This window comes from Halichoeres trimaculatus, unplaced genomic scaffold (genome assembly GCF_033239565.1).
Source record: "Halichoeres trimaculatus isolate MK-OKI-2021-1 unplaced genomic scaffold, fHalTri1.1 fHalTri1_scaffold_10, whole genome shotgun sequence".
Classification (NCBI taxonomy): domain Eukaryota; kingdom Metazoa; phylum Chordata; class Actinopteri; order Labriformes; family Labridae; genus Halichoeres; species Halichoeres trimaculatus.
In genome coordinates, this window is record NW_027437187.1 from 12,818,113 (window position 1) to 12,842,615 (window position 24,503).

General features: G+C 40.9%; 1 protein-coding gene across 1 annotated transcript in view; it reads left to right on the forward strand.

Moving 5' to 3' along the window:
- Window positions 1–476: 476 nt before the first annotated feature.
- cbln1 (cerebellin 1 precursor) overlaps window positions 477–24,503 on the forward strand; it is a 28,581-nt gene continuing 4,554 nt past the window's right edge. The window contains exons 1-2 of the mRNA XM_074678502.1: window positions 477–1,265; window positions 2,635–2,754. Of these exons, the coding sequence (XP_074534603.1) occupies window positions 1,008–1,265; window positions 2,635–2,754 (378 nt within the window). The 5' untranslated portion in view covers window positions 477–1,007. The remainder of the gene's footprint in view (window positions 1,266–2,634; window positions 2,755–24,503) is intronic.

A 24,503-nucleotide genomic window follows, 5' to 3' on the forward strand; every position in this document is an offset into this window, starting at 1 on the left:
AAGGGTTGCTGTGGAGCAACTTAAAATACATTTTTGAAGCAATGCTTCAGTGATGATGAAGGTGATGAGCAGAGACTGTTGAGGAAGGCTCGTGTAGGCTCATTTCAAATGTTTCCTTCAGATCAGCCACAGCTGCTGTCTGCGAGTTTTGTAGATAGATAGATAGATAGATAGATAGATGGATAGATAGATAGATAGATAGATAGATAGATAGATAGATAGATAGATAGATAGATAGATAGATAGGTGAAAGGCAAACAACAGTAGGAGGAAAGCAGGAGTGTGTGTGTGCGAGTGTGTGAAAGAGAGAGAAGGAGACAGAGAGGGTGAGATGCGAGGTAAAGTGGTGGGGCGGGGAGGGGGCGGGCGGCACGCAGTGATTGGAAAATATCGTAGACGCGCACGCACTAATCCGATGATAGGTCTCCGTTACTGAGGGGAGGGAGGGGTCTGAAAAAATAGTAGGATCAGGGCGGGAGCATCTTGCGCTCGCGCGCCTCGTCCCTTTCTCCCGAGCCTTTTGTGTTTGAAACTCTCATATCTCACATATCAATAATTCAAGCCCGCGAAAGAGAGAGAGCAGACGGAGCTCCCCCCGCGCGCTATGAGTTCTGCTGCCTCGTCACTCGTCCAGGGCCCCTCCGCACCGCGCGCGAATCCCGCGTATCCTACATCCAAGTGACAGAAAAGCTGCAAAAAAAGTGCGAGAACAGGTGAAAACTGGTTTCAAGAACGGAGGTACGGGACGTTGTTAGATAATCGAAGAAAGAAGAGACGCCTAAAAATAACCGTCCTGCTCCCCTGCGAAACACTCAACGAGGGGGGAAAGTGTTTCTGCTGGCTAATTAAATTTAAGCAAACGGAGTGGCATCTAGTTGTAAAACAAGCCAACGAGCCTGGTTCATCGGGGGAACACGGGGAAACTCTTGCCTCCTTACTTTGTGAAAGGGAATAGCGGGTGTAAGGCGTGAAGGAAGCAGAGAAGAAGTTCATCCTTCTGGTCCGGTATGTTGGCGCTTTGCCTGCTGAGTGCCGTGTGGCTCGCGGCGAGTCCAGCCCGCGCTCAGAATGAGACGGAACCAATTGTTTTGGAGGGGAAGTGCCTGGTGGTGTGCGACTCCAACCCGACCTCGGACCCCACGGGCACGGCGCTCGGGATCTCGGTGCGCTCGGGCAGCGCAAAAGTGGCGTTCTCTGCAGTCCGGAACACCAACCACGAACCTTCTGAGATGAGCAACCGAACCATGGTCATCTACTTTGATCGGGTGAGAAACATTCTATTCTTTTCTATTCTATTGGCGAAAAATAAAACAAGCAAAGAACGAGAGTTTCGTATCGTCTGTTCTGTTGTAAGTCAGTTTAACTCGACAGGAATACCACTTCGAGAAGTGATGACCGCACGTGTGAAGTTGTAATGTTTGCGTGGGCTCACGTTGCGTGTAGACTACAACCTTCTGTTACAGTGTCCAAAAAATGGAGAGGATAGAAATCGAGAAAAGAAAAAGGAATATTTGAAGAACTTTTTTCCTCTTTTTTGCCTCGTTGACCAATTGGAGTCCTCCTGGTGACATTAATGTATTTACAGACAGAATAATCGTCTAGGTCTGCGCCAATGTGATGTTAACGGTAAAGATGGGGCTTACCAATGTAAAAATCTTTTAGAAAGTCCATCAAACCTGAAATCCAGGCTAAAATGGTTTTGGATACGGGCGGCTCGATGTGTGCGCAGCTGCCTGTCGTGCGCTTCTGGTAATGGTCTCGTTGAAAGCAGAGAGCAGCTCCATTCTGCTAGACTAAAACTGGAGCGGAAATGATCCGTCTCCGGAACGATTCTTTTTATAGGCAACACGTTTCCAAAGTGGCGAAGAAAGTAAAGCTTGAAAGACAAGCCTTTTGAATATTTCAACTTTTCAGAGCTGCCAGTGTAGGATACGGGAAACTGACATCTCGCCAAATAATTTAGTAACGGCAGGTCGCGAGGGCGAGGTCCTTCCCGCCTCCCGTTAAAGGTTAATTCTCCCTCAAACTGCCGTTCAATTACACGCCATAGTTCGCCTCCCTCCATAAAACCAGACATTTGGCTGCGGAAATGCATAATTGAAAATTCCATTTGAAAGATTGATTGAGTTCCCTCTCATTCCCCGTAAAGTTTAGAAGTTCTGACAGGAGAAGGAGGCAAGATAAAAGCAGAGTTATTCCGCTACAACACTAAATCTGAATATGAGGTTGGGGGCCCCAAGGGCCTGCAAGAACCTGCTACCACACGGTAAGTAAGAGAAAAGACGGTTACAGTGTATCTCAGAAGTAGGACCGAAAAGACTGGATACAGTATTTCCAGCCACGTCAAAGGAAATGGTTCAAGCCTCCTTTCTTTTCTTTCTTTTTTTTTACAACTCGAGTTTATCAGAAAATGGAAAAAAAGACAAGACAAACTCCCGCTGGGAGAGCCTCAATTGCTGATGTTGTTATTTTGTCAGGACGCTCTGGCTTTAAATTTTAATGCACCCATGTCATGTTGCAGTGACTTTTAGGGGCTAAAATTTTGAAAGACAGCCTCCAGATTGAGACATTTATGTCACTCTTTCTTTCTTTCTTTCTTTCTTTCTTTCTTTCTTTCTTTCTTTCTTTCACTAGGTTCTAGTAAATGTTGGGAAGAATTTCGACGAAGAGAGAAGTAATTTTATCGCACCACGCAAAGGGATTTACAGTTTTAACTTCCACGTAGTGAAAGTCTACAACCGCCAAACCATACAGGTAACATATTTCCTGTTTTGTCCTCTCCGTGTGTGTCTGCTTGTGTGCGTTTCCGCGCAGACCACCCCACGCTGTTTTCCCCCTCATAAAAGTTGAATATCACCCGCAGTGGAACTCATTTTGAAGATGTTTGAACTGTCTTTCCCGGGAGACGACGACGAAGGCGGGCGCTAACAGATGAAAGCTAGTCGCCCGCCACCCGCCGGCCCAATCATAATTAATCAATACATGTTCAGTTGACAGAGCCAAATCAAGCGCGTGCAGCCGGCAGGAGGACGGGCTGCATACGGTGAGCGCGAGGAGGGCCACGCGGCGCCAGCAGCTCTAGTTTCAGCACCATGGACAGCGACGATTCCTTCTCTGTCTTTTTTCATGAAAAGAGGCAGCAGGCAGACTGAGAGTTTTGATTATTTAGGAGATTAAAACATTAAGCACATTTTGAACAGAGCAAACAGAGGCAGGCATTTTAATTTTCTCTCTTTCACACAAACAAACAAGCCCTCACATGGGTCTTTATGTAGAAATAACGTGTTTTCTGCTTATTTACTTCTCACACACTCTCTCTCACACACAGCCTGCAGTGTGCCCCATCACAACCCGCCTCTCATCCTCGTTATCATCTTGTCTTAGATGCAGTCTCTCCATTCTTTTGATGTGTGGAGTGAAGCACTTGAACAGTCTTAAGCTCATTTCCAGCGTTTAACATGCACACGATGAAGCTTCACAAGCAACATAGCATTAATTACAATGTACCTCTTGCAAATTAAACTGTTGTGTAATTATGATGTTGGTTCCCTGCGGCTTTGGCATTATGTTTTGCTACTTATAGGCCTACTTCATTATTGGAGTCTTGAATTAATTAGCAAGGCAGCGACAATAACAACAACAAGGAGGGCGGGTAATATGTGAGGAGGAAGATATTTGTCAACCACGCCACTAAGTCCTGGTCATCTTTGTGTGGCTGAGTGAAACACTTGACTTATGTTACTGCCGTGATGAAGTCATAACATACAGAGCACAGTGGCGATAATGCGTGTCGCATCACTTTCTTTATTCGGTTTCTGAAGCAGTTTAATGCTATTCCGAGATAAAGCCTTTAAATTGCTATGGTACATTTTGGCATCAAAACACTGCCAAAAGATAACAAAAAAAAACACTCTAAATTCAAGTATTGCCTGAACATTTGATTGATAGCATCTCAAGCTAAGAGTGCAGCTTTAATGGGCTTTTCTTATAAGTTTTGAAACCTCCAACACCCTAAACCTTTTAAAATGAGAGCATCTCCAAAGTGATGGAGAAAATTTCCCGCTAAAATACAGCTAAAGGAAGGTGTGCGCTGTCACATTCCTGACACAAAACAGACAGATGTAGGTTGTCCTTTCTCCTCAAAGCATCCAGCCGCTCACCTTCAACCTCTTCCACTCATCCACCCATCCATCCTGCGCATCTGCTGTGTTGAAAACTCCCACTGTTTGATTGCCTTAGAGGCAGCTACTGCGGCGCATGCAAGAGATGAGAGACGGCAGGGAAAGGAGGGCAGCAGGAAGAAAGAGGAAAATATGAGAATAAATGAAATCAGTGAAAGGCACAAGGTAAAAAAATAAGTACTGACAGACAGGGGGAGTCAGTGAAAACACAAGAAAAGAGAGCTAGAGTAAACAGAAATGGAAGGCCATTTGAGGAGTGAAAAGGTGGGAGGATTCAAAAGAGGGACAAGATAAATAAGGAAACAGATAAAGATGAAAAGTGTGACATGAAGAGAAATAAAAGAGGATGGAAGAGGACTAGTAAGATGCAAACAGGATTGGTGATGGGAAAGAGAGAGATTAAAATAAAGTCAGACATTGTAGGGACTATTGATCAGTGGATATTTAGTAGAAGTTTAAAGATGAAGGATTAACTGTTTTTTATTCACCTCATCAGTCGTTTTTCTGAGCAAGAATCTGACCGTCTGCTTGTGAGAGGTGAACGATGTGACGTGTGTGTCAAAAAGCTGCTGTGAAGCTACCTCACTTTCATTTCATTCTTCCCACCAATTGTACACAACTGCTGCGAATTAGATAGAGCTTGTTCTTTAATCAGAAGGAAAACCATCGCACTGTCTGCAAGGCCACCCATCAGCTGTACGGATTCCTCCCACTAATGAAAAGCTCTCTCACTATGTTTATGACAATATACATTTCAAACACTCTCTTTTGTTACAGGGTTTCATTTCAAATGCATTTGCATTTTCTACACGTGCCCCTGCTCTCTGGTTGAAGTTAAATTAAATCAAATGAATTCACTCTTCTTCAGTGAGCATCTCGTACCTGCAGCTTGAAATGGAAAGCTTGCAGATCAGAAATACAAACAGCTGAGGCGCTGCTTTGTTTAAGACCATATCACTGTATATTGAGGTCTTAGAAAGGGGTTAGAGCGAGGCAACTTAAAGAAAAGCAAAACATAAGCTAGTGGTTAAAGAATTACTTCCCAGCTTGTCGGTGTTAAGTTGACATAGATTTTGTTTGAACAAAAGAGGTCTCTAAAACAGAGACTGGAGCTAATTACACAAAAAGATGTTTGAATAAAAAAGAAGTAGAATATTAAAGGAGAAGAAAGTGCTGTTTATTTTTATTTGTAATAGGTGAATGAGGGGTGTTTCACTGAGTTTTTTTGGCACCTGAGCTTTTCTAAATTGGCATTCATGAAGCCTCAGGTCACAGCAGCTCTGTAGGGGTGAAAGCTTTACAAGGAGCACGTCTAAAATGCAGCATGCTGAGTGTGTATTAAGCCTTTCATTTCACCATCAAGAAGAAGAAAACCTGGAGGCAATGCCTCAAGCTGCTGATAGCACACTGCTCTGATAATAACCTATTTTACCTTTTACGCCCCGCTCTTTGGTTATAAAAACTTGTTTTACATTTAGACTCTGAGCAGCTGCTTTTCACTCTCTCAAAACAGAGTCTCTTTCACTGTATCAGTGCCAGCCCATGTTTGTGCTCTGGTTTCCAACACACACATTTTTATTCTCTAACTTGGGTCACTGGGGTCATGCTATGTTGTAATGAGATATTTCTCTCCTGAGAGATAGCAGACATGCCGTGTTTTCAAATGTCTTGTAGCTAATTTAGAGCCATAAATGCCAGCCGTGTTAATTGTTCTGCATGAAGAAAGCCAGCCATCCCAATTTATGTTATTTCAAACCACCACAATTATGCAATATTAAAATGCATATGTGTTTAGTGTCAGGGATTCTGTTAACCGGTTCTCAATTAGTCCTACACATGGGGCCTGATTTAAGTGGTTGTTATGAAATCAAGTTTCTAGTGCACACATACTCACAGTTAATGGAAAATAACCCAAATAACAGCTCACTATGCAGATGAAGCAAAAACAGGAGTTTTTTAACTACACATTAGGAAATATAAGCAGACAACGCTACACAGCACACAATAATTTAAATTTAAGACAATATTGTCACAGTTATGTTTGGGCTGTAATTTCTAAACATTGAATGGATATGGCTTCTAATAATGAATCTCTTTTCACATACAGCTAACCTAAGAGCTAGTAAATTAAAGGCTTCTTTTAAAAACCCCAAGAGCATTTTTAATGTTTTCTTAATTTCCCACAGTAATGTATTTCGTAGGATCTGTGATAAATTATGTGTTGCTGAGTTAAATGCCCAAGTTCTCTGATTAAAACGGTCACACTGCTTTCAAGTGTGAAAGAATTCCCTTTTGAAAACATTTATGCGTTTAAAGGTTGGTTCAAAAATCAAACTACTGAGAATAAACTGAGTAAGAGCCATGTCCTTTATAGATGTACTTTCATTTAAATTACGCAGCTTTCTGTTATATCCAACAGCCTGCAAAGATGGCAGCTAAACACATGGAATGGCAAGCCTTTCTTCATAAGGCACACAGGAGTCTCACACAGTCATATAAAGTACATTTATACATAAGTTTTTTACTTACTAGGTGTAAAGCATTAGAGGCTAATGAGACTTAAAAGCACCAAATACATGTCATGTGTGTTTGTGTCATTAATTAAGAAATAAAAAGTAATATTTTAGTGTTGCTAAAAAGTTTAAAAACTAATCTTACATTCCATGCAAGTGTCTGTGATTAAAAGATGTGTCCAAAGTGTTGACTGTGTAAAACAGTGAATGGACTCCCTGCAGTCCATGTCCTACATAAGACAAGGTGGAACCCGGGTCATACTAGAAAACCGCGCCTGGTTGCTTTCATGCTTATGTATATGTCCAGATAACCTTTAAGTTCAGCTTTAATTTGATGCTAAAACGATGCATGATTGTCAGCTCTGTTGACAAATGTGTGCATCTTCAAAGTTGTCTGCTGAAACTGTGATCAGCAGTTTCTGTAACTTTAAATGTATGCTTCAAACCAGCATGAGTATCTGTTATACTGCACACTGTATCCAGTTGATGTGTATGTGTTGTTTTGTTGGGAAATTGAACATGTTTTGGTTAGTGTGACATCAGTCTCCAACAGCCAGATCGCTTTTGAGTACACCTAAGCTCCACCAGTGTCATACGTCAGAGCCCACTTCATGTACAGTCAATGGTTCACCTGTACTCTACCCTAACATAAAGTTGAGTGGGCTGTATCTGTGGCTGTCCCAGTGATATGATAGCAGAGTAATACCTAACACATGTGCTGTGTGACAAATAAGCCAATGTGTCACCATGCATAGCGTACTACAGCTGTGTTTTTGAGTAAATTGAACAGCCAGCAGTGAGTGGATGTGTTACACATGAAGTGTGAACAGAAGAAGCTGCAAGAACTGGGCTTGAAAGAACTCCAATCTGCTGTTACAGGCTCAGACAGGGCTCATCTTGTACAGTGGAGATGCAGGGAAATGAGAGGCAAGTCAGAGGCACATAAATAAGCACCTTATCTGTTCCTGTGGTCCCTTGCTTTTGAAATGGTGGAAGGAGAAGGGGGACGAAAAGACAAGATAATAGAGTTGGTTTGTCTGCAGCTGGCCAGGCGACAGTATATTCTAGAAAGTTGTCAGGCTTCTCACAAAGACAGTGTGTTTTAGCAGCTCTTTTGTAAGCTTGTTTCAAGGGCGAAAATTAATTTTGCTTTACAGATGGGAAATCTTTCATTGTTAGCAATGGAAGTGTCAAAGATTGAGAAATGCTTGGTCTAGACTGCAGGCCTGCAAAACTCCACGATGGTTTGAATATCATATAATTCAAGGTCCCAAGAGGATTAACCCTGCTCACCTCACTGATCCCTTAACCTTTCCTCGAGCACCACCAGGGGATCAAAGTCTTTAAATGTTTAGTGAAATATCTCAGCATGTCTCAGCTGCTCTGGCACTAAATCTTGACATATCTCACTGGCTTTTGAAATCCCCTTTCGTGACATTTGTCATCTGCTTTTCAGTGGATTGTTCTGAAAATTTGGTACATGAGCTAATGCCCCCTTCAACTGGAATCCCTTGGGAAATTTTTCAGCAACTTAATGTTATGATTGTAAAATAATCTTTTTAGGTTTGAGTAAATGTGACAATGGTAAAATGGTGAACACGGGGGACACTGAAACATCAGTTTAGTCATGTTAATAGACAGTCCCTCACCATGTAACCTAAATTATATAACCATCGATCCCCAGTCTCTTGTTCCCTTTTCTAACCTGAGGATATCTCACATTTTTTATTCATCTTTAATTTGTAAGAGTTAATGCACAAAAGCAGTTTCTGATGACATTACTGCTAATTGACACTTTGAAATGCAGAACTCAAATGTGTCGACTGCCATTGCTATAAAAGAAGAAGAATTTTTTTCTTTTCTTTTTTTTTTTCTATATTACTTTCTGAAAAATGTTTCATAAGGTCAGTTTTAAAACCCACCTTTCATCTCATATTACGGCATTGGTTCTTTTGTCTGATGTGACATTTTAATGGATCTATTTGGGGGCAAATATGGCGGTGACCATTACAGTGACTCACTCGTCAAAATTGTTCATTGTCAGAAGCTGAAGGATCTCCTTGGAAAGAATGAGTTCTTAAGTGAAGATTATAAAGTCTGGATGTCGGGCCTACATGGGTAAATGACACGTCCTGCTTATACTTGTTCTACTAATACATTTCTTATAATGATAACAATGTATTGTAATGGACTAATTTTCCTCATAACACAAAAAACGTATATATAATTGAAAAAACATTTATAGTTGAGATTTACACAATAATGCAAGTAAGTCTGACTTTGAGTTTTCTACATTTGTTTTCATATAATGTGGTTAACCAGTAACAAAGATGGAGCCAGTCGGCCACACATAACACAAAGCTTTAGAAATACACAAGTATTTCAGGAGATTCTGTGCGCCAGTTTCTTTCTTTTTTTTTTTTTTTTTTTTTTTTACCATTGGAGTCAAAGTTGCTCTGTTTTGTTCTGACATTTGAAAAAGAAAAGAGGTGAGAGATATGACTCTCTGGAAGTAAACAGTTTGTGGACCAAACATGGTTATAACAAAGATCTGAGGAAATAGTCCCAATCTGGAAGGAATACAGTATTGGACTTATCAGATAAGTTTCCATTCACATGGGAAGATCTTGTTCACCATAAGTGTTTTGGAGAGAGGATTTAGGCGTTGTTCTTCGATCAGACTTTACTTTTATTCTGACTGACCCTCTCTTGTTTGGCACTGACCTGAGAGGTGTGCTCACAAAGTAAGACCTCTTGCTTTGAGAAGGGAATTTTTTTTTTTTTGTGACTTGGCAAAGGTGACAAAACCATATGTAAAGGGTGAAAGTTGTTTTAAGTATGTGGTGTGTCTTGTCTGTTGGTGGTAGGAATATGTGTGAATGTTAACATAGTCTTCAGTTGTTCAGACAGTAAAAGCTTGATCCACTCTACCCAGATTTGAAGGAGCAGTTCTGTGAAAAGTACATGTTGTCAATGCAGACAGAAGGAAGAGAAGAAACACTATAGCCAGGGACTTAAACCAGTCATGTATATGGTGAGAGTACCAGGGTCTTGGATTGAGCTTGTCAGAGATGACACATGCAGGCTCAGGACACATTTTATTTGAAGGTAGAAAAACTGACAGTGTTTGACCAAGTAATGTTCAGGACATCAACATCGGTGACCAAACATGGTCTATGTTGCAAAATGTCAAAATGACTTTGATTATTCATAAAACTGTTTAATCATTAAAAATGTACATGTTCATGTGACTATCATCTCATCTTAGAAACATATTCTTTTAAGTGTTTCACTTGCCCCTGGTTATGTTGTGATATAACCACCAATGAAAGTTGTAAAAAAAAAACCTGTTCCCTTTTGCCAACAAAAGCATCAACATAATCCAAATAACATGAGAAAGCATTGCATTTTTGCTTGAGGTGCCAGTATCAGTAGTCTCAGCGATGTCGCCTGTCTGTTCCTGATGCAGTGTAATGAAGCCAAACGTTGGCAGGGGCCATGACGCTGCCTTTGAGCTTCCTTTCTAACAGCTATAGGGCGCCTGCCAGTCATGTGAGCTGTGCTGTATCTCTGATTGGACAAACTCATGACATAATATCTTCTAAACCACTTAATTGAAAATAAAAAAGGACACCTGAACAGTGTGTTGACAGCCAAATCAAGAGTTTCAGACCCAAGCAGTCTTTTGAACCAGGCTGTAAAAAGACTATTAATGCTGTAGAGGTCTGTTTTCTTTGGCTTGGTGTATATATGGTTTCCGCCCTTTCTGCAGCCAGCTTCATGCTGACTCTTAATGAACGGCAACATTATTGCACTTCCGCATAGGCTTCATTGTTCTAAACCAGATGTTGTCCCTTGCTCAAAATGTTGTATTTGCAAACAGAACTGGAAAATAAATACTCTGTTATTTTACTATTCTCTCAAGTTTGATTGCCATGTAAGTTACAGTATGGGTGCGTTGGTACACTAAACAGTTGGCTATGTCAGGACTGCAGAGGGTTGTGGCTTTAATATGTGGCCGAGCCAGAGGCCAGGAAAGAAGAGTTGAGTTCAGTTTTAGCAGTGAAACATAGTATGACAAAATCCATGTTTAAAGATGGTGCCTTTTTTCTGTTTGTTACAGCTCAGAGCAAATCAAAAACAGTTTAAATAACCAACTCAAGGGATAACATCACAATCCTTTTGAGTTTTATTACCAGCAGAGAGAGGTTTATAAAGCTCTGTCTTTTGTCATCTGCTGCACCTGCTGTTCAGCAGATCTCCTGATAAGAAGTCAGGGCCTAGCATCAAAAGAATTAATCCCTTCAGTTTTTATGTGGATCTGATACTGTAAAGAATCACAGGACCATCTGCTCGGCAGAAGTTCTCAGCTAACTCATCTTAATAATAATGTTTGCACCTTTGATTTGACATTTGGCAGATCACACGTTTTTCCTTTCACTTGAAGAAATTGGGATTGAAGGCTTTGCCCAGTGGTTAATGATGACTAATGATGTTGTTCCCCGGGGCAGTATTGATGGACTCTGGCGAATATTTGACAATTTGTCATTTGTGTGTTGAGCTGTGGTCCTAAGAGAAATAGCCCTCTGATGTGCAGATTCTTTCTCTTCTGCTTGGTGTCTCTTTTAAAGCAATCTAAAGAACAGAAAACTATAAATGTATTTTTTTAAATTGTGAAAACAATGCAATATTTTCCTAGCACAAGAAACAAGAGAAAGATAACCAGTGTGGTTCTCATCAAAGTTGATCAGACATAATTCACCCAATTCTCATTTTTATGTCTGCACACACTCGTAGAGGTTGAAAAATATCTAATTTTGGCTGTAATGATGTCACATTTTCTTCTCACAGTTATCATGGGCATCATGTGTTTCTGCATTTCATATTGTCTAAATATCATGCCTTTTTTTATTACAAAATCCAAAAGACACATTTGGATGCAGGTAGAGTACCTCACTCTCATCTGGTATCTCCTTTCGACTTGGTTTTCGCTGCAGTAGATTCCACACATTGCTGTAAAGGCCAAAGGCTAATGCCCTCTCCTGATGCTGCTTCTTTGTCCTCCCTCTGTTTAATGGTGGGCATGAGCTAGCATATAGCGCCACTACTGCCCTTTGAACCAATTCATCACCAATAATTCTAATGTTAATGCCCTTATTTCCATCATAAACATCACAATTAAGCATGGCTGAGGGAGCAACACTTATGGTTTAAGATACAGAGAATGTGACCTGCTCATAAAAACACGCATTGCTTAAATTGACACAAACTTTTTAAAAAAAAAAAAAGGTTTGTGTTGTTTTCGGGTAAACGTCCTTTTTGTAACAGAAAGTTATTCTGTGCTGTCTCACAGTTTAAGTGACTCAATTTAATCATCAGGACCACAATGCTGAAGCTGCATAATTTGGCTATTTATCTATACTTAGATGGTTTGAAGGGTCACCAGATATGCCCCTTCATGTATCCAAATGTCTTCCCAGATTTACAGCCTTCTTCACTCTCCTGAAACACACAGATTCTACTCAACCCAAAGAAAAGATACCAAATTCTGTCAGTTGTACTAAAAGGAATAACTTCCAAAGAAAAAGGTAAAAGTTAATTAATCTCAACATGATCATGGTGGTGAGTGTACTGCCATGTTGAGAGTTTTTCAAATCAGTATCAAACTGATTTCTTTCCTGATCACTTAAATGCTTGATTGTGATTGGTTGAAACTCTAAAGCTGTGGTGATAATTGTCAGAACAGTCTGGCACATTTCAGCGAGAAAATGTTCATAAGTGTTAGTATCAAAAGGGGGATGTAAATACATCAGAATTTAATAAATAGTGGTCAAAAGTCCATGGAAGCTTGGATAAAAATAGTGTGTCTGTTGCTCTTTGTAGCTTCTCACACTCACAGTCACCTGTGCTTTGCTTGTTCGGCTCTTTGTCGCTTTAGCCTTTGTCCCTTGCCGAGAGATGGTAAAGGTGTATGCCTAAACTATAGCTGTGATAAGAATTTAGACTTTGGTTCCTGTGCAATTTACCAACAATCTAACTTCTCCATTGCTGACCACAGAAAGTGGCCTTAGTTCTTTGCTTTATATTCAACATACATCTTGTGATCTCTTGAAAGTTGCACCTTTATGAGGAAGTGAGGCTCTAAATGTTTCCTTTCCAGTCTTTTGGCTTTTTCTCTTGTGCTTCCCTGCACCAGAATTCAAAATTAAGCTGTGCCCTACCTCTAACTCTGTCCGTCATTACTAATTTACAGAAACATTTGAGGCAGCAAGAGTGCAAAGGATGATGGTCTCTGTAGTTCCCCCTTTACTTTGCTCCACTATAGCTGAAACAAAACCTCACACTCCTTATCAAGGAGATTTCTTGTTTCACACCATCACAGGTGAATGAAAGCACTGAGACACATTCTTATTTTTCCATAAAATTGCAAAATTGAAGATACTATTAACATTCCAAGCAAACACAGTCTCACTTTCCAGGTAAACAAATACGATGAGTAGTGGTAGCACTGGATCCTGACTTACCTCATCCAGTTAACCTTCCAACAGAAGGTAGACATGATGATGAGTACTGTTAGTCTTTTGCTTGTATTGTGCTAATTCTTAGTTGTAAATGATTTTGCCTAGTTTGGCAGTTCTTGGCTTGGTAGTTGTTGTGCATCCACCTGATTCCCTAAGACAATTCCAGGCGTGAAGACACCTTTGACCATGGAAAATATAACCTTTGACACGCTGCAGTTTTGCAAAAGCTGTACTTGAGCTTAGGGATGGGTACCGAATTAGGTACTTTTATAGGTACCGACCAAATTTTGTCAAAAGTATCGGGTACCGATTCATGTTAAATCAAAAGGTACCATGTTTAGGTACCTAAATGCATCCTTGTGACTGTGAGGGAGTGGAAGAATAGACATTTTCCATGCTGGACATGAACACAGCATTGCAAGGTTATATATTGAAGAAAAGATATGTTAAACTGCACAATATATGTATATTTTATTATTAAAGAAATTTGTATTTTTTACCACATGACACAAAAAAAAGTACAGAAAATTGGTACCGTTGAGTACCGGTACTGATTGCCAGGTACCGGGTATCGGTACCGTATCGTTTCAAATGTGAAAGGTACCCATCCCTACTTGGGCTCCATCATAAGTTTACCTTTGTGCTTATGCATGGCCCGTGAAACAGCACGATAACGTTGTCCCAGTGTGTGGTCATAAATGAAAACACAGGAATAGGAAGTGCAAGTGGCACAACTCGTAAACACACAGCAGAAGCGCCACATACACTCAGACATACGTGCTGTTCAGCTCCTCCAACGCTGCATGCCATCACCTCTCTCCTCACATTTCACCTCTGTTACTTCCTCCAACAGAGGATCAGAGGTGAAACTATACTGTCCCACTGTGAAACCTCTGTAGATACGCTCTGCAAACAGACTGTAACTTTGACAAAAATGTCCCACTTTGGAGCGGCTGTTAGTCAGTCTTTTCTTTAATTAAACACACCCTGCAACTGTATTGTAAGGTATGGTAATCTGAGGGGAAGTACTTCCATGTATATTTGGCCCTATATAAAACAATTATCTGCATGGTGTTTGCTGTTTTGACGAAGGCTTTGAAGGAAAAGAATCAAAGTGCTGAGCGAAGGTGCCTTGATGATACCTCTATCCTTCAGACTGTAACTAAGCCTTTATATACATATGTTTATAGAAGTCCCCATAGGTTTTCTTCATTCTGAGTGCGGTGATGATTTCAGATCTTTGTGAGGCAGAAAGACCCTGCATATAAAAACCTGAGTAGAATATTCAGGAAATATGATAGTTAACTCAGTATTTCATGTACAAATCCTACCCAAGTTGGAAAAACTGCTCATTAAACAAAGTTACAAAACACAGAGAAAACCCACTGAGAGTTGCACACTGGTAATTGTATTTCTAGACTGTATTTCTAGAAAGCACTTTCTGCTTGTTGCCACAGTACGTGCTCAAAAGGTGCATCAGCAAAGAAGAGAAATCTGAAAATCAAAAAGCTTGTTGAAAGTGCCAAATAAACACACAGAGCTGACCTACATAAAGTCTCCTGGCCAGCACAGATGTTCCAGATTCTAATAATGAGAGTGTCTGCTGCAGGAAAGGATTTTTCCCCCTCTCAGAATGCAAAACATGTTGCAAGGAAAATCTGAGGACCCACCTCAAAACTGTTGGCAGCTGGCAGCTGGCTGTGGGTAATGCAATTTGTGCTAGAACATCACAGTGTGTATGCTGTTGTATACAACATTCATTAAAAAGTAGCACCGCTGTAATCCCCTGTGGTTAACATCCCTTTTTTGCCACCACTCCTGCAACGCAGACATCACAGCACAAACAGATTTTCCATTGTTTGACTGCGACTTTGCTGTATTAACGTGATGCTGGTGAGTAAAAGTCATGTTGACATTGACTGAACTCTCTGCATGTTTCTGCTTTCTTCATAGACAAGTTTTCACATTTACAGAATAAAAGGGTGTAACTGTGATATAATGGACAAAAGGAGGTTTTTACAATACGACTGTTTTGAGGGTCGAGACTTGTGCAAATCAAAGAGTTTAAAGTGTCCTGCCATGAAACCCCCACATGTCATGTTGACCTGCATGTCTCTGTATTAAATCAGACTATAAGTCTATCTTTCTACCTGGAATTGCCACCATTTATTATTTTCTTTTTTATAGGCACAGTTTTCCTTTCAGAGGTCTGTGCAGTGTATCCTCCCCCTGAATGACCCTGAAGCCATTTGCAACAAAGCACAGAAAAACTCACCACCATAGAAAACTCTAGCAGGGACAGAGGGTTTCACAGGCAGAGACAGATGAACAATTGCATGTGTATCCATCATGATGCCTATCTCCATCTGATCAAAAGACGGGTCTGGAAGAATAAGGGACAGGCAGCAAGAAAGAGATGAGGGGTGAAATAAGTTGGGATGACAAAGGAAATCGTACAGATTACGTAAAAATGTGAGAGGAGTGAAAAAGTGACATCGAGAGAAAAGAAAATGAGATGCGGAGATGGAGAGACACGGACAAAGAAAAAGGAGTATCATTGTCATGTCAAGACAGTGGAGCAGACAGGAATTGATGATGCAATAACAGGATGCCATCATTTTGTCAGTGTTGAGTGAGGCGTCAAGCAACTTCTATTTACATATCAAGAGTCAGTTTCTCTTACACTTTCTTTTCTCTTCCCCTCCAACCTTTTCCTGCAGTTTCCCCTCCTAACTCTCTTTTTAGAATATCCTCTCCCTCCCCTTTCTTTCCCTGTGTTATCCTGACTTTCTCTCCGTAACTCAGCCAGTTAATTGGCGCTTATGCATTAATGAATGCAGATCGATCGAGACCCGACAAGATGCGCAGCCCTATTATCATGCTTTCATATTTATGGCTGGTAATTGCAAGGGTGTAGCTGACTGTGTGTGTGTGTGTGCGCGTGAGCAGACCAGGGAGGAGGTAGTAGACAGCTGCACACAGGCACATCCTCCACATGTTCTTTAGTCACACAGGTGTGTCTAAGTGTGTGTGTGTTTGCGTGTGTGTGTGTGTGAAAAGTGTGGTGACCACAGTCTCATCCTTTCAAAGCCACTGTCACAGCTTTATTAGAGCCATTCATCACTGGGACTCACCACACGCTGACCTGCTGTGGCTCTGTGTGTGTCTGCGCAGCGCAGAAAGAGGGAGAGACAGTAAAAGTAGACAGACAGAGAGATGTTTGAGCTCCATTCAGACTTGCACAGTTTTCTATAAATGCGCGACAATTTTACATGTTGTCATCACGTTGGAAAATAATGTCATTTTATGGCAATTTTCTACATCACTCTGGTTTGAATTGAAACTGTCATGATGTCTGAAAAGTCTTACACATGATAATGGACCCTAATCAGGAGGCACAACGTTCTAAAAGCCGTGTTTGACGGCAGAAAACTGGACTTGTGACAACTGTACCTCACAACTCTCCTGCTCTTTGTTATTGCAGCTTTGAAATGTTAGAAAAACATTTTGTCTTCTTATGTTCTCTCTTCATATCAGATTTACCAGTAGACAGAATTCTCACTAACACTTACAGCTCTGTCGACTTGGCACCTCTCCACAACACAGACCTTTGTGTGAAATCCAGACAGTCATTATTTGAGATGTTAGATCCAGATTTGTTGTATAACAGGCGATTTAAAGAGGCCAAGACATCGAAGGCACATGATTAAATGTGGTAAACAAGAGAGGTATAGTGTGTTATGTATGGGTACAGTAGGAAAACACTTTTTTTCTGCATAGCTGTGTGTTTGTGTGTGTTGGTGTTGGTGTGTAACTGAGGGTAACAGAGTGATGCAGCCATGTTGGCTTGTCTTTGTCTGCTATCTCTGTCTCTGTTTGGAAGCATTACATGCACACTGGACAGGAACCGTGTTTCCTCCCCCCTCCCTCTTCCTCCTGTATCTCTGTCTCACTTTTTCTGTCGATCTTTCTCTCCCTGAGAGACCCCCCCCCCCCCCACCTCCTTTTTTCCTCTGTTCCCCTTACTTGTGCTGTCTCTCTATTTATGTCAGTGCTGACTGCTCTGTCTGCCTCGCTCTTCTGTATCATAATCCGGAGGTTAATGGGGCTAAGTAGGAGTCTTTGGTTGTACCTCTGCACATATGATGCTCCATTTAGCTTCATTTTCTGTCATTATATAGTAAGAATATTGGTTTGGCTTGAGGTTTAGGGTTTGAATAGAAATTCTTTCTTGAATATATCTGATTGATTTTGGTTTGGAGTTCTAAAAGAAAATTGATCTTGTCTTTTCACTTGCTTCCTCAAAGATTAGATTCTTATGTCTGACGGATACAACTGGCCTCATTATCTTCAGAATATGGAGTAATATTAGGATTTACAACACATTTACTGTATTAAAGTGCAATAAATAGCGCAGAGCTTGCCTTTGAAATTAATGAACTCACCTGGTAAAAAATGACACCTATCCACAATAGCTATTCCACAAACAGGACAGACTGGGTGAACAAATCAAACGCACCCTTTCCAACACTGTGTTTATGGAGCAGCTGACAGCTCTCAGTGGATCAGTCTGAAAACAAACAGTGAAGTAATATGCCCTGAACACTGTGAAGAAAACAACTACCTGTTAAAAAAGACTTGCACTTAACAAAATTGGGTTAATAGTTTCACATAAGTAAACACGCTGAAACAGGTGGAGTCACATGGCCTTACTGCAGTTTTGATCAAAAGTAACTAATGTTACTTAAAGTTTTTCACGTTAAGATGGTTTTATGTTAAAGGGAAAGCGTGTGAAGAGAAGCCCTGACACAAACTGATGGGTCTTTGAACAATCTACTCTTCACATAACCCTGCAAAAACTTGCTGTGAGTTAAATGGAGCTATTGTATGTATATATTCCAAATGATCAGCGCTGGGAACTGCAGAAATGTAATATTTTGTGCGGGGTACCTGCGGTCAACCACTAAAATTTTGGCCCATTAATTATTTTCAATGAGATTCTATTTTGTGCATTTTTGAAATTTATAACACTGTTTTTTTTCATGATTTCATGAAATTTAATCACAACCCCACTCAATATTTTTTTTTGGAATTTGAAGCAATGACAGATGTTGTCAATGTTTGTATATCTTATTTACTAAGCTTAATCACTTGTGTCCTTTTCCTGTACATTTTAATCTCTTTCTCCAGCAGAACTTAAGAAACTCAAGGTAAAGGGTTTCTTTTTGTCTCTACACTCTGTTACCTGTTTTACACCTGTTAATTCAGTCACTTTAGTTAAAGTATGTTTCAAGTATTTCCAGAGAGAACTATTCTCAGAAAACTTTGATAAGTAAGCATTTGTCTATAAAGAGGTTTAGATATTTTTCCAACAGCACCTTATATCTGTGACCAGCGTCTATTGAATGTGCTTCCTATGTTTTAATTTTTCTCATTCATTTACCCTGAGCTGGGTTCTTGCCTCTGATTGGTCAGCTCTGTGTCATGTTAGCAGGTTACAAAGAAATAGTAGTTGTACCGGTGCAGTGTGAGCGTAACTAAGCTCCATGAGATAAACATCCTCATTTTTAAACTGTAAGGAGAGTTTGACACTAGTTTGTGACTCAAATCCTGAAAAAGAAGGTGTGAGTGAAATTTCATTTCTCTAAATTATCACGTCATCACATGCTGAACACCTGGAGGTGTCAGGAGTTCCATCAGCGTGTAGTGGTGTCAGGCCTTGGATATTTTTCTTCTCAATATTCCTCATGTATAAATATGATGATATTTTTTTCAAAGAAGTATCCAATGATACAGCACCTCAAGCAATGAACTGAAGTGACAGATGAACATTTACCGCCTATTATCTGATTTCACCGTATGAAAAAAACAAAAACTATGGGACAATCCTGAACTCTACTCAGGAAATAAGCTGATTTCAACTCACGTTCAAGGATCCAGGGAATATCATTGAATAGAGTCACAGCGGCTGAATTTGGGCAGATTGAGATCATTTTTTATAGGTTCAGTTAGGTTAAAGTTATTTTCAACTTTCCGGATGTTATACTTAAATCAAGCACTTAACAAGTTTCCATTTATGAAAATATCCACAAAATGAACCTTTAGTTCATGCAGAACACAGTCGTCACACGCCCAGCTATTATCAGCTGACAGGCTGATGTTTGAATGATTGTTTCCAATCCCACTCAACCAATCACAGCTCATTCTGAAGACAAGGTGGTCTGTTGAAACACGTCTTCTCCCTCACTGATCCCTGCCATATTTATTACTGCCCACATTCTGCAGCTGCTGGTTAAGCTTTGCCTCCCCCATCCCAGCCTCCTTCTATCTTGTCTAAATGTCTCCTTTTATTCTTGTGTTGGATTTTGCAGTACACTCCCCAAAGTAGGCTTGGCTAACCCGGAGAGTACTTAAAAAAGCAGAGCCTGCAGCTTCAAGTATTTCCCTTTGGCAACAAGTGGTTAAAACCTGACAAGTGTTTCTGATGGAATTAATATTTCCACAGCAACAGCTTCATCTGAAGCTCACACATTACGGCTCAGTCAACAGTCTTCTTCCAGTCTGTTTCCTGGTAGGAAAATCTACCCAAAGAACAGTCTGAAACTTGCTGACTTTGGTGACCTCTCCTTCTCTATGAGCAGTGTTATACGTCTCTGTGTGAGTTGTGACAAGTTGTCTGTTCTAGACTGCAGTGTGGAGATGAATGTGGATGAGAAAAGGGAGTAAAAAATGTCCAAGTGAGAGGTTTAAAACTGAACAACATGCTGAAGGCAGAGTTGTATTTTCCCTATGGCCCAGTGTTCATTTAGCAGCAGTCGTGCTCCGGTCAAACAGCCACAACACTTTTCTCTAAACATAAACTGGCTGATGCAGCTTTGGTCTCCACATACTTTATACAAGGGTGTTTCTGTTGGATCCTAATGTTGGATATTGATCTGAATCAAACAGGTTGATTAATCATCAGTGAGATTAGGCTGATCTCTTCAATTTAGTTCTTTACTATTCTGTGTTTATGCCGAAGACTTTTATGTGCTTTTTCATATAGTTACACCTTTGCATTTTGTCTGGTAGAGCTTACATAGCATTGGGATCGCTAACAACAAAGGCTAAGCAGCATTCAGTTATAATTTACTTGGCTTATGGCCTGCTTTAGCTTCAACTTTGTCTGTAGTAAAGTTAGCGAAAAGTTAGTTAGTTGAAAGGCCCTTGTTGACCAGAAGACTCTTACGGGACCTAAATGGTTCCTGTGGCCCACTGTTGTCTTTGGCCCCACTGAGGCTTAATACCCTGATTGCACATAGGGCCAGTGACTTATTGAGAAAAAAAAAAAGTAATTGCACAACACCACCAGACCAGTAGAAGGCAGTACAACAACAATCGGCATCATAAAACTAAAGTAGGATGTATTCATGAGGACTTCTTCTGTGTTTCAACAGTTGTAAACTTGATAGGCTTTGAAACGCTCAGCTAAAAGTCTGTAGTTTGCAGTCACTCTTTAAACTGTAACACCGGGACCTGACAGGGACACATTCACTCTATCAGGCTTAAAGGAGACGATTGTTTAGGAGTCATAAAACCCAAGTGAATCAAAGCTGCTTGTGATGTTGTTGAGGACTGTGGTAGGTGAAATAAAAACACTGTGGGCCCTGCTCCTTGTAGATCCCGGACCTCTGGAAAGTATTACCCCCTAGCAGGACTGTTTCAAGGAGTTGATCAATACCCAAGAAACAGATTTAGACTCTGTAGTCAAAAAACACAGTTTAGGAGAGGGTTCTCAGATTTATTGTTTTGTTTAACAACCCTCTGCAAGTAGGGAGTTGAACACTTTAAAACACCGTCCGGTTTGCCTCCAGCTTGATATTATTCAAAGACTGCCCTGACTGAACTCTATAAGTATGTGTGGGAGGACAGCAGCAGTTTAAGATGTCCCTGGGATGAGCTTTAAACTGCTAAAGCTTAGATGTTTTCCTGTTTCAGCAGTGGACTGGTTGCACATGAGTTACATGTAGTACAGTGTGGTGTGATAAACTACAAACTCAGTCAAATACACACTAGTGCCCTGATTCTGTCAAACATGTTTGATACGACAGATCATGATTGAAGCTGTTTCAGTAATACAGTCAACTTATATCCTTAGACAACCAGTCAAACAACCAGTGTAGTTAACATTAGTATTATTAAAGTCACACTGGTACTGCACTGATTATCTGTATTAGTGGCCTCATAAATAATAACCTTGACCAACAATTTCACTCGGCTAAACTCTGACCGGCCCAATCAGGGAAGAGCTGCGGGAACTGTGGGAGCAGACGTGACGTCAGCAGACTTACGTACTTGTCAGCGTTCTTTGATTCTTAAGTTAAATTTATAAAAACGGAAGCTGTTGTCTAACGGCTTTTTCACAGCTGTTTCCCGCGTTCCTGTAGTTGTTCGTCTATTGTTTCTCAGCAGTGGTGCACACAAGCTACGTCATACTGTGGCTTGATGGGGATTGGTCTGTGGTAAGTGTGTCAATCAGAACGCTCGTCCAATCACCAGCTGCTGATTTTTTTGAAGGTCCCGCCTCTGAAGACGAATCGGAAGAGCTGCTACCCAGATGAACTAGTAAAAATTTTCCGTGGCTGATATATGAAACTGTCCGTCTGGTGTGTCAGGTTACATAATTAAAACTCAGGCATTGTTTCTAAAAAGAGAGCTTAAAAAGTTGTATCAGGGCATCACTACTACATGTGCTACATAAAAAAGAAACTCTCTGAGTTCAGGTGTTTTGGGCCTAAGTAACTTGATGTTCAACATTTTTGTAATATGTATTCTGCCATGACCTGTGCTTTTGATAATTATAAAAACTGTGTAAGTGTAGTCTGAGTGTGCTCATCTAATTTGAAGTCTGGGTGTTCAGCATACACACACACACACACACACACACACACACACACACACACACACACACACACACACACACACACACACACACACACACACCACACAAACACACACACTCTGAGTCAGTCTGTGTCGTTATGTTCAGTTTGCAATTAAGAGAAGTGCCTGGCCAAAAGAGCTCTTGACTCTGACAGGCTCTCCATCTCTTGCACGTACACACACACACACACACACACACACACACACACACACACACACACACACACACACACACGAACACAAATCTGCTCTTTCACCTGACCATCAGGTGGAATGAGGTGGATAAGTGTATAATTACGGGATGTTTATGACTGTTTCATCAGTTAGCAACAGTTTTACAACCACCGCTGACTTCCTGGTTTGCAGAATTTTTTGGCTGGTTTAAAGCTCAGGTGTGAAGATTAGGAATACAGCTGAACCTGAAAAAGCTGAAAGTAAAATTCAGGTAAAATCAGGGAAACCTCTGTGATCACTTGTTCTCCCCCGGCAGATCGTTTCAGAGTTTTGGACCTTTCACTCTAAGCACTCCGTCCCCTTTGGTTTTCATTTTGGTATCTGGAGCAAGCAGTAGACCTCTGCTGGGGGAGCTTACTGCTCAGTCAGATGCTACAAGAGGAGGAATACAGTCATGTTTTTTGAAACCATGGTAGCTGAGTACTGTACAGTGCGGAGACAATCCACTGATATTTGCAAATAGAAAGCTCTTCCACAGAGATGGGCTGCTCGTTCAAAGCAACAAGTTCAAAACCTTTCCTGTAATCCTTTCGGCCTTTTTTGCTCCTTCATGGATATGTTTCTGTCTTTTCAGAGTCCAGGGTTTGTTACCTCAGAGTTTTGTGGTAAGACTCAAGCGAAAGCAAAAAATTACATTGCGTGTTTTTTTTCCAGATGTTGGATTAAACTGGTAATGCTGTAAGCAGCTTTACTGCCACCTCCTTTCAAACCAATCTTACTGCATGTGTTGTGTGTTAGTGGACTTTTTTATTTTCTATTTTAAAACGTTTACTCACTGCTGACATTTTAGCTGGGGCTGCTAACGCTAAGTAACTCAGGCTTGTGTGTTCTGCCATGACCAGTGGCGATTGCTCTAAGACTGCAAAGGAAGCTCAGCTTCCCCTAAAATGTCCACCAAAAAAGTGGTGATATGTACTGCTGTGTACATGTCATTGACAAAATATGCACTACAATTCCTTCATCTTTCGTTCAGAATCAGCTACCTATCACAGGTAACTGGCTCCACCTCCTTCTCATTCATCCCTGCAGGGTCTCAGCTCTTTAACACAGTCGGGCGCTCAGTGTCTTCTGACTTCAGTGGGGAAGTGTAGAGTGGGTTGTTCCGGTGTGAAAACTGGACGGTCATTGGATGAACGCTGGGCTTTGTCCCACCATCGGATGCTCAGCGTCTCTGTGGGTCTATGAGGCAGTGGGCTGGCCTGGACGGTGGGCTTCTGCATGATGATTGGATGATCTATCTGAGGCCGAATCCCTTTTTGATAGACAGTGAAATGAGCCAGTCAGCGATCTTAAGCATCTTCTGAGTTTTACATTCAGTCGTTCTGGACTGATCCTGATGCTTTATCGATTCCCAGCGAGTTTACTTTTCTTGAAAACGAAAAGTGTTGTGTTTAAAGATTCTCTCTCTCTTTTCACCAATAAGCAGCTACAGCTACAGCTGCGGAGCTTCTCCCCGTCACTGGAGCTTCCGCTCCTTGACTGACCAGCAGCTGCCACTGGCTGTGACATGTGCTTTGTCTACAACAGCCGGTGGTTTGGTTTAGATTATGCAGATCCACAATCCAGTTGTTGAGATCAAGATCTGGACATACATAGAAAACACTTTGACAGACCAGGCAGTAAAAATGTAAACCAGCCAAGCTGGGAAATACAAAGATGTCATCCCAAGAAAACATTATTTAGTTATTCAAGTGAACCTCTGCCCTGTGATAGGCTAGGGACCTGTTCAGGATGTACCCTGTCTTTTGCCTAGTGACAGCTGTGATTGGCTTTGGCCTCCCAAGACCTAAAAATGGTAAAGTGAGAGTAGATTGATGGATGGATTGTTGGATGGTTGGATGAGAGGAAATGAATCTCACCAAATACAATATATTTCTGTTGGAGTCACAAAGCCCATGATTCTTGTTATTGTGTGCAAGCTTTTCCATACAGACTAGTCTTCCAATGTTCCCTCAGGTAATTTAATTTTTTTGTGCACGCTTAGTGTACTTGATGTAAAAATAACCATCAACGCCGGATGAACTTGTCCAAGCCCAGTGTTTTTTTTTTCTTTTTTTTTAACCGAAACCACAATGTCCCTTTTTAACAATTCCCTTCCTAGTCACTATTTATCCATTGAATAGTTGTTGACA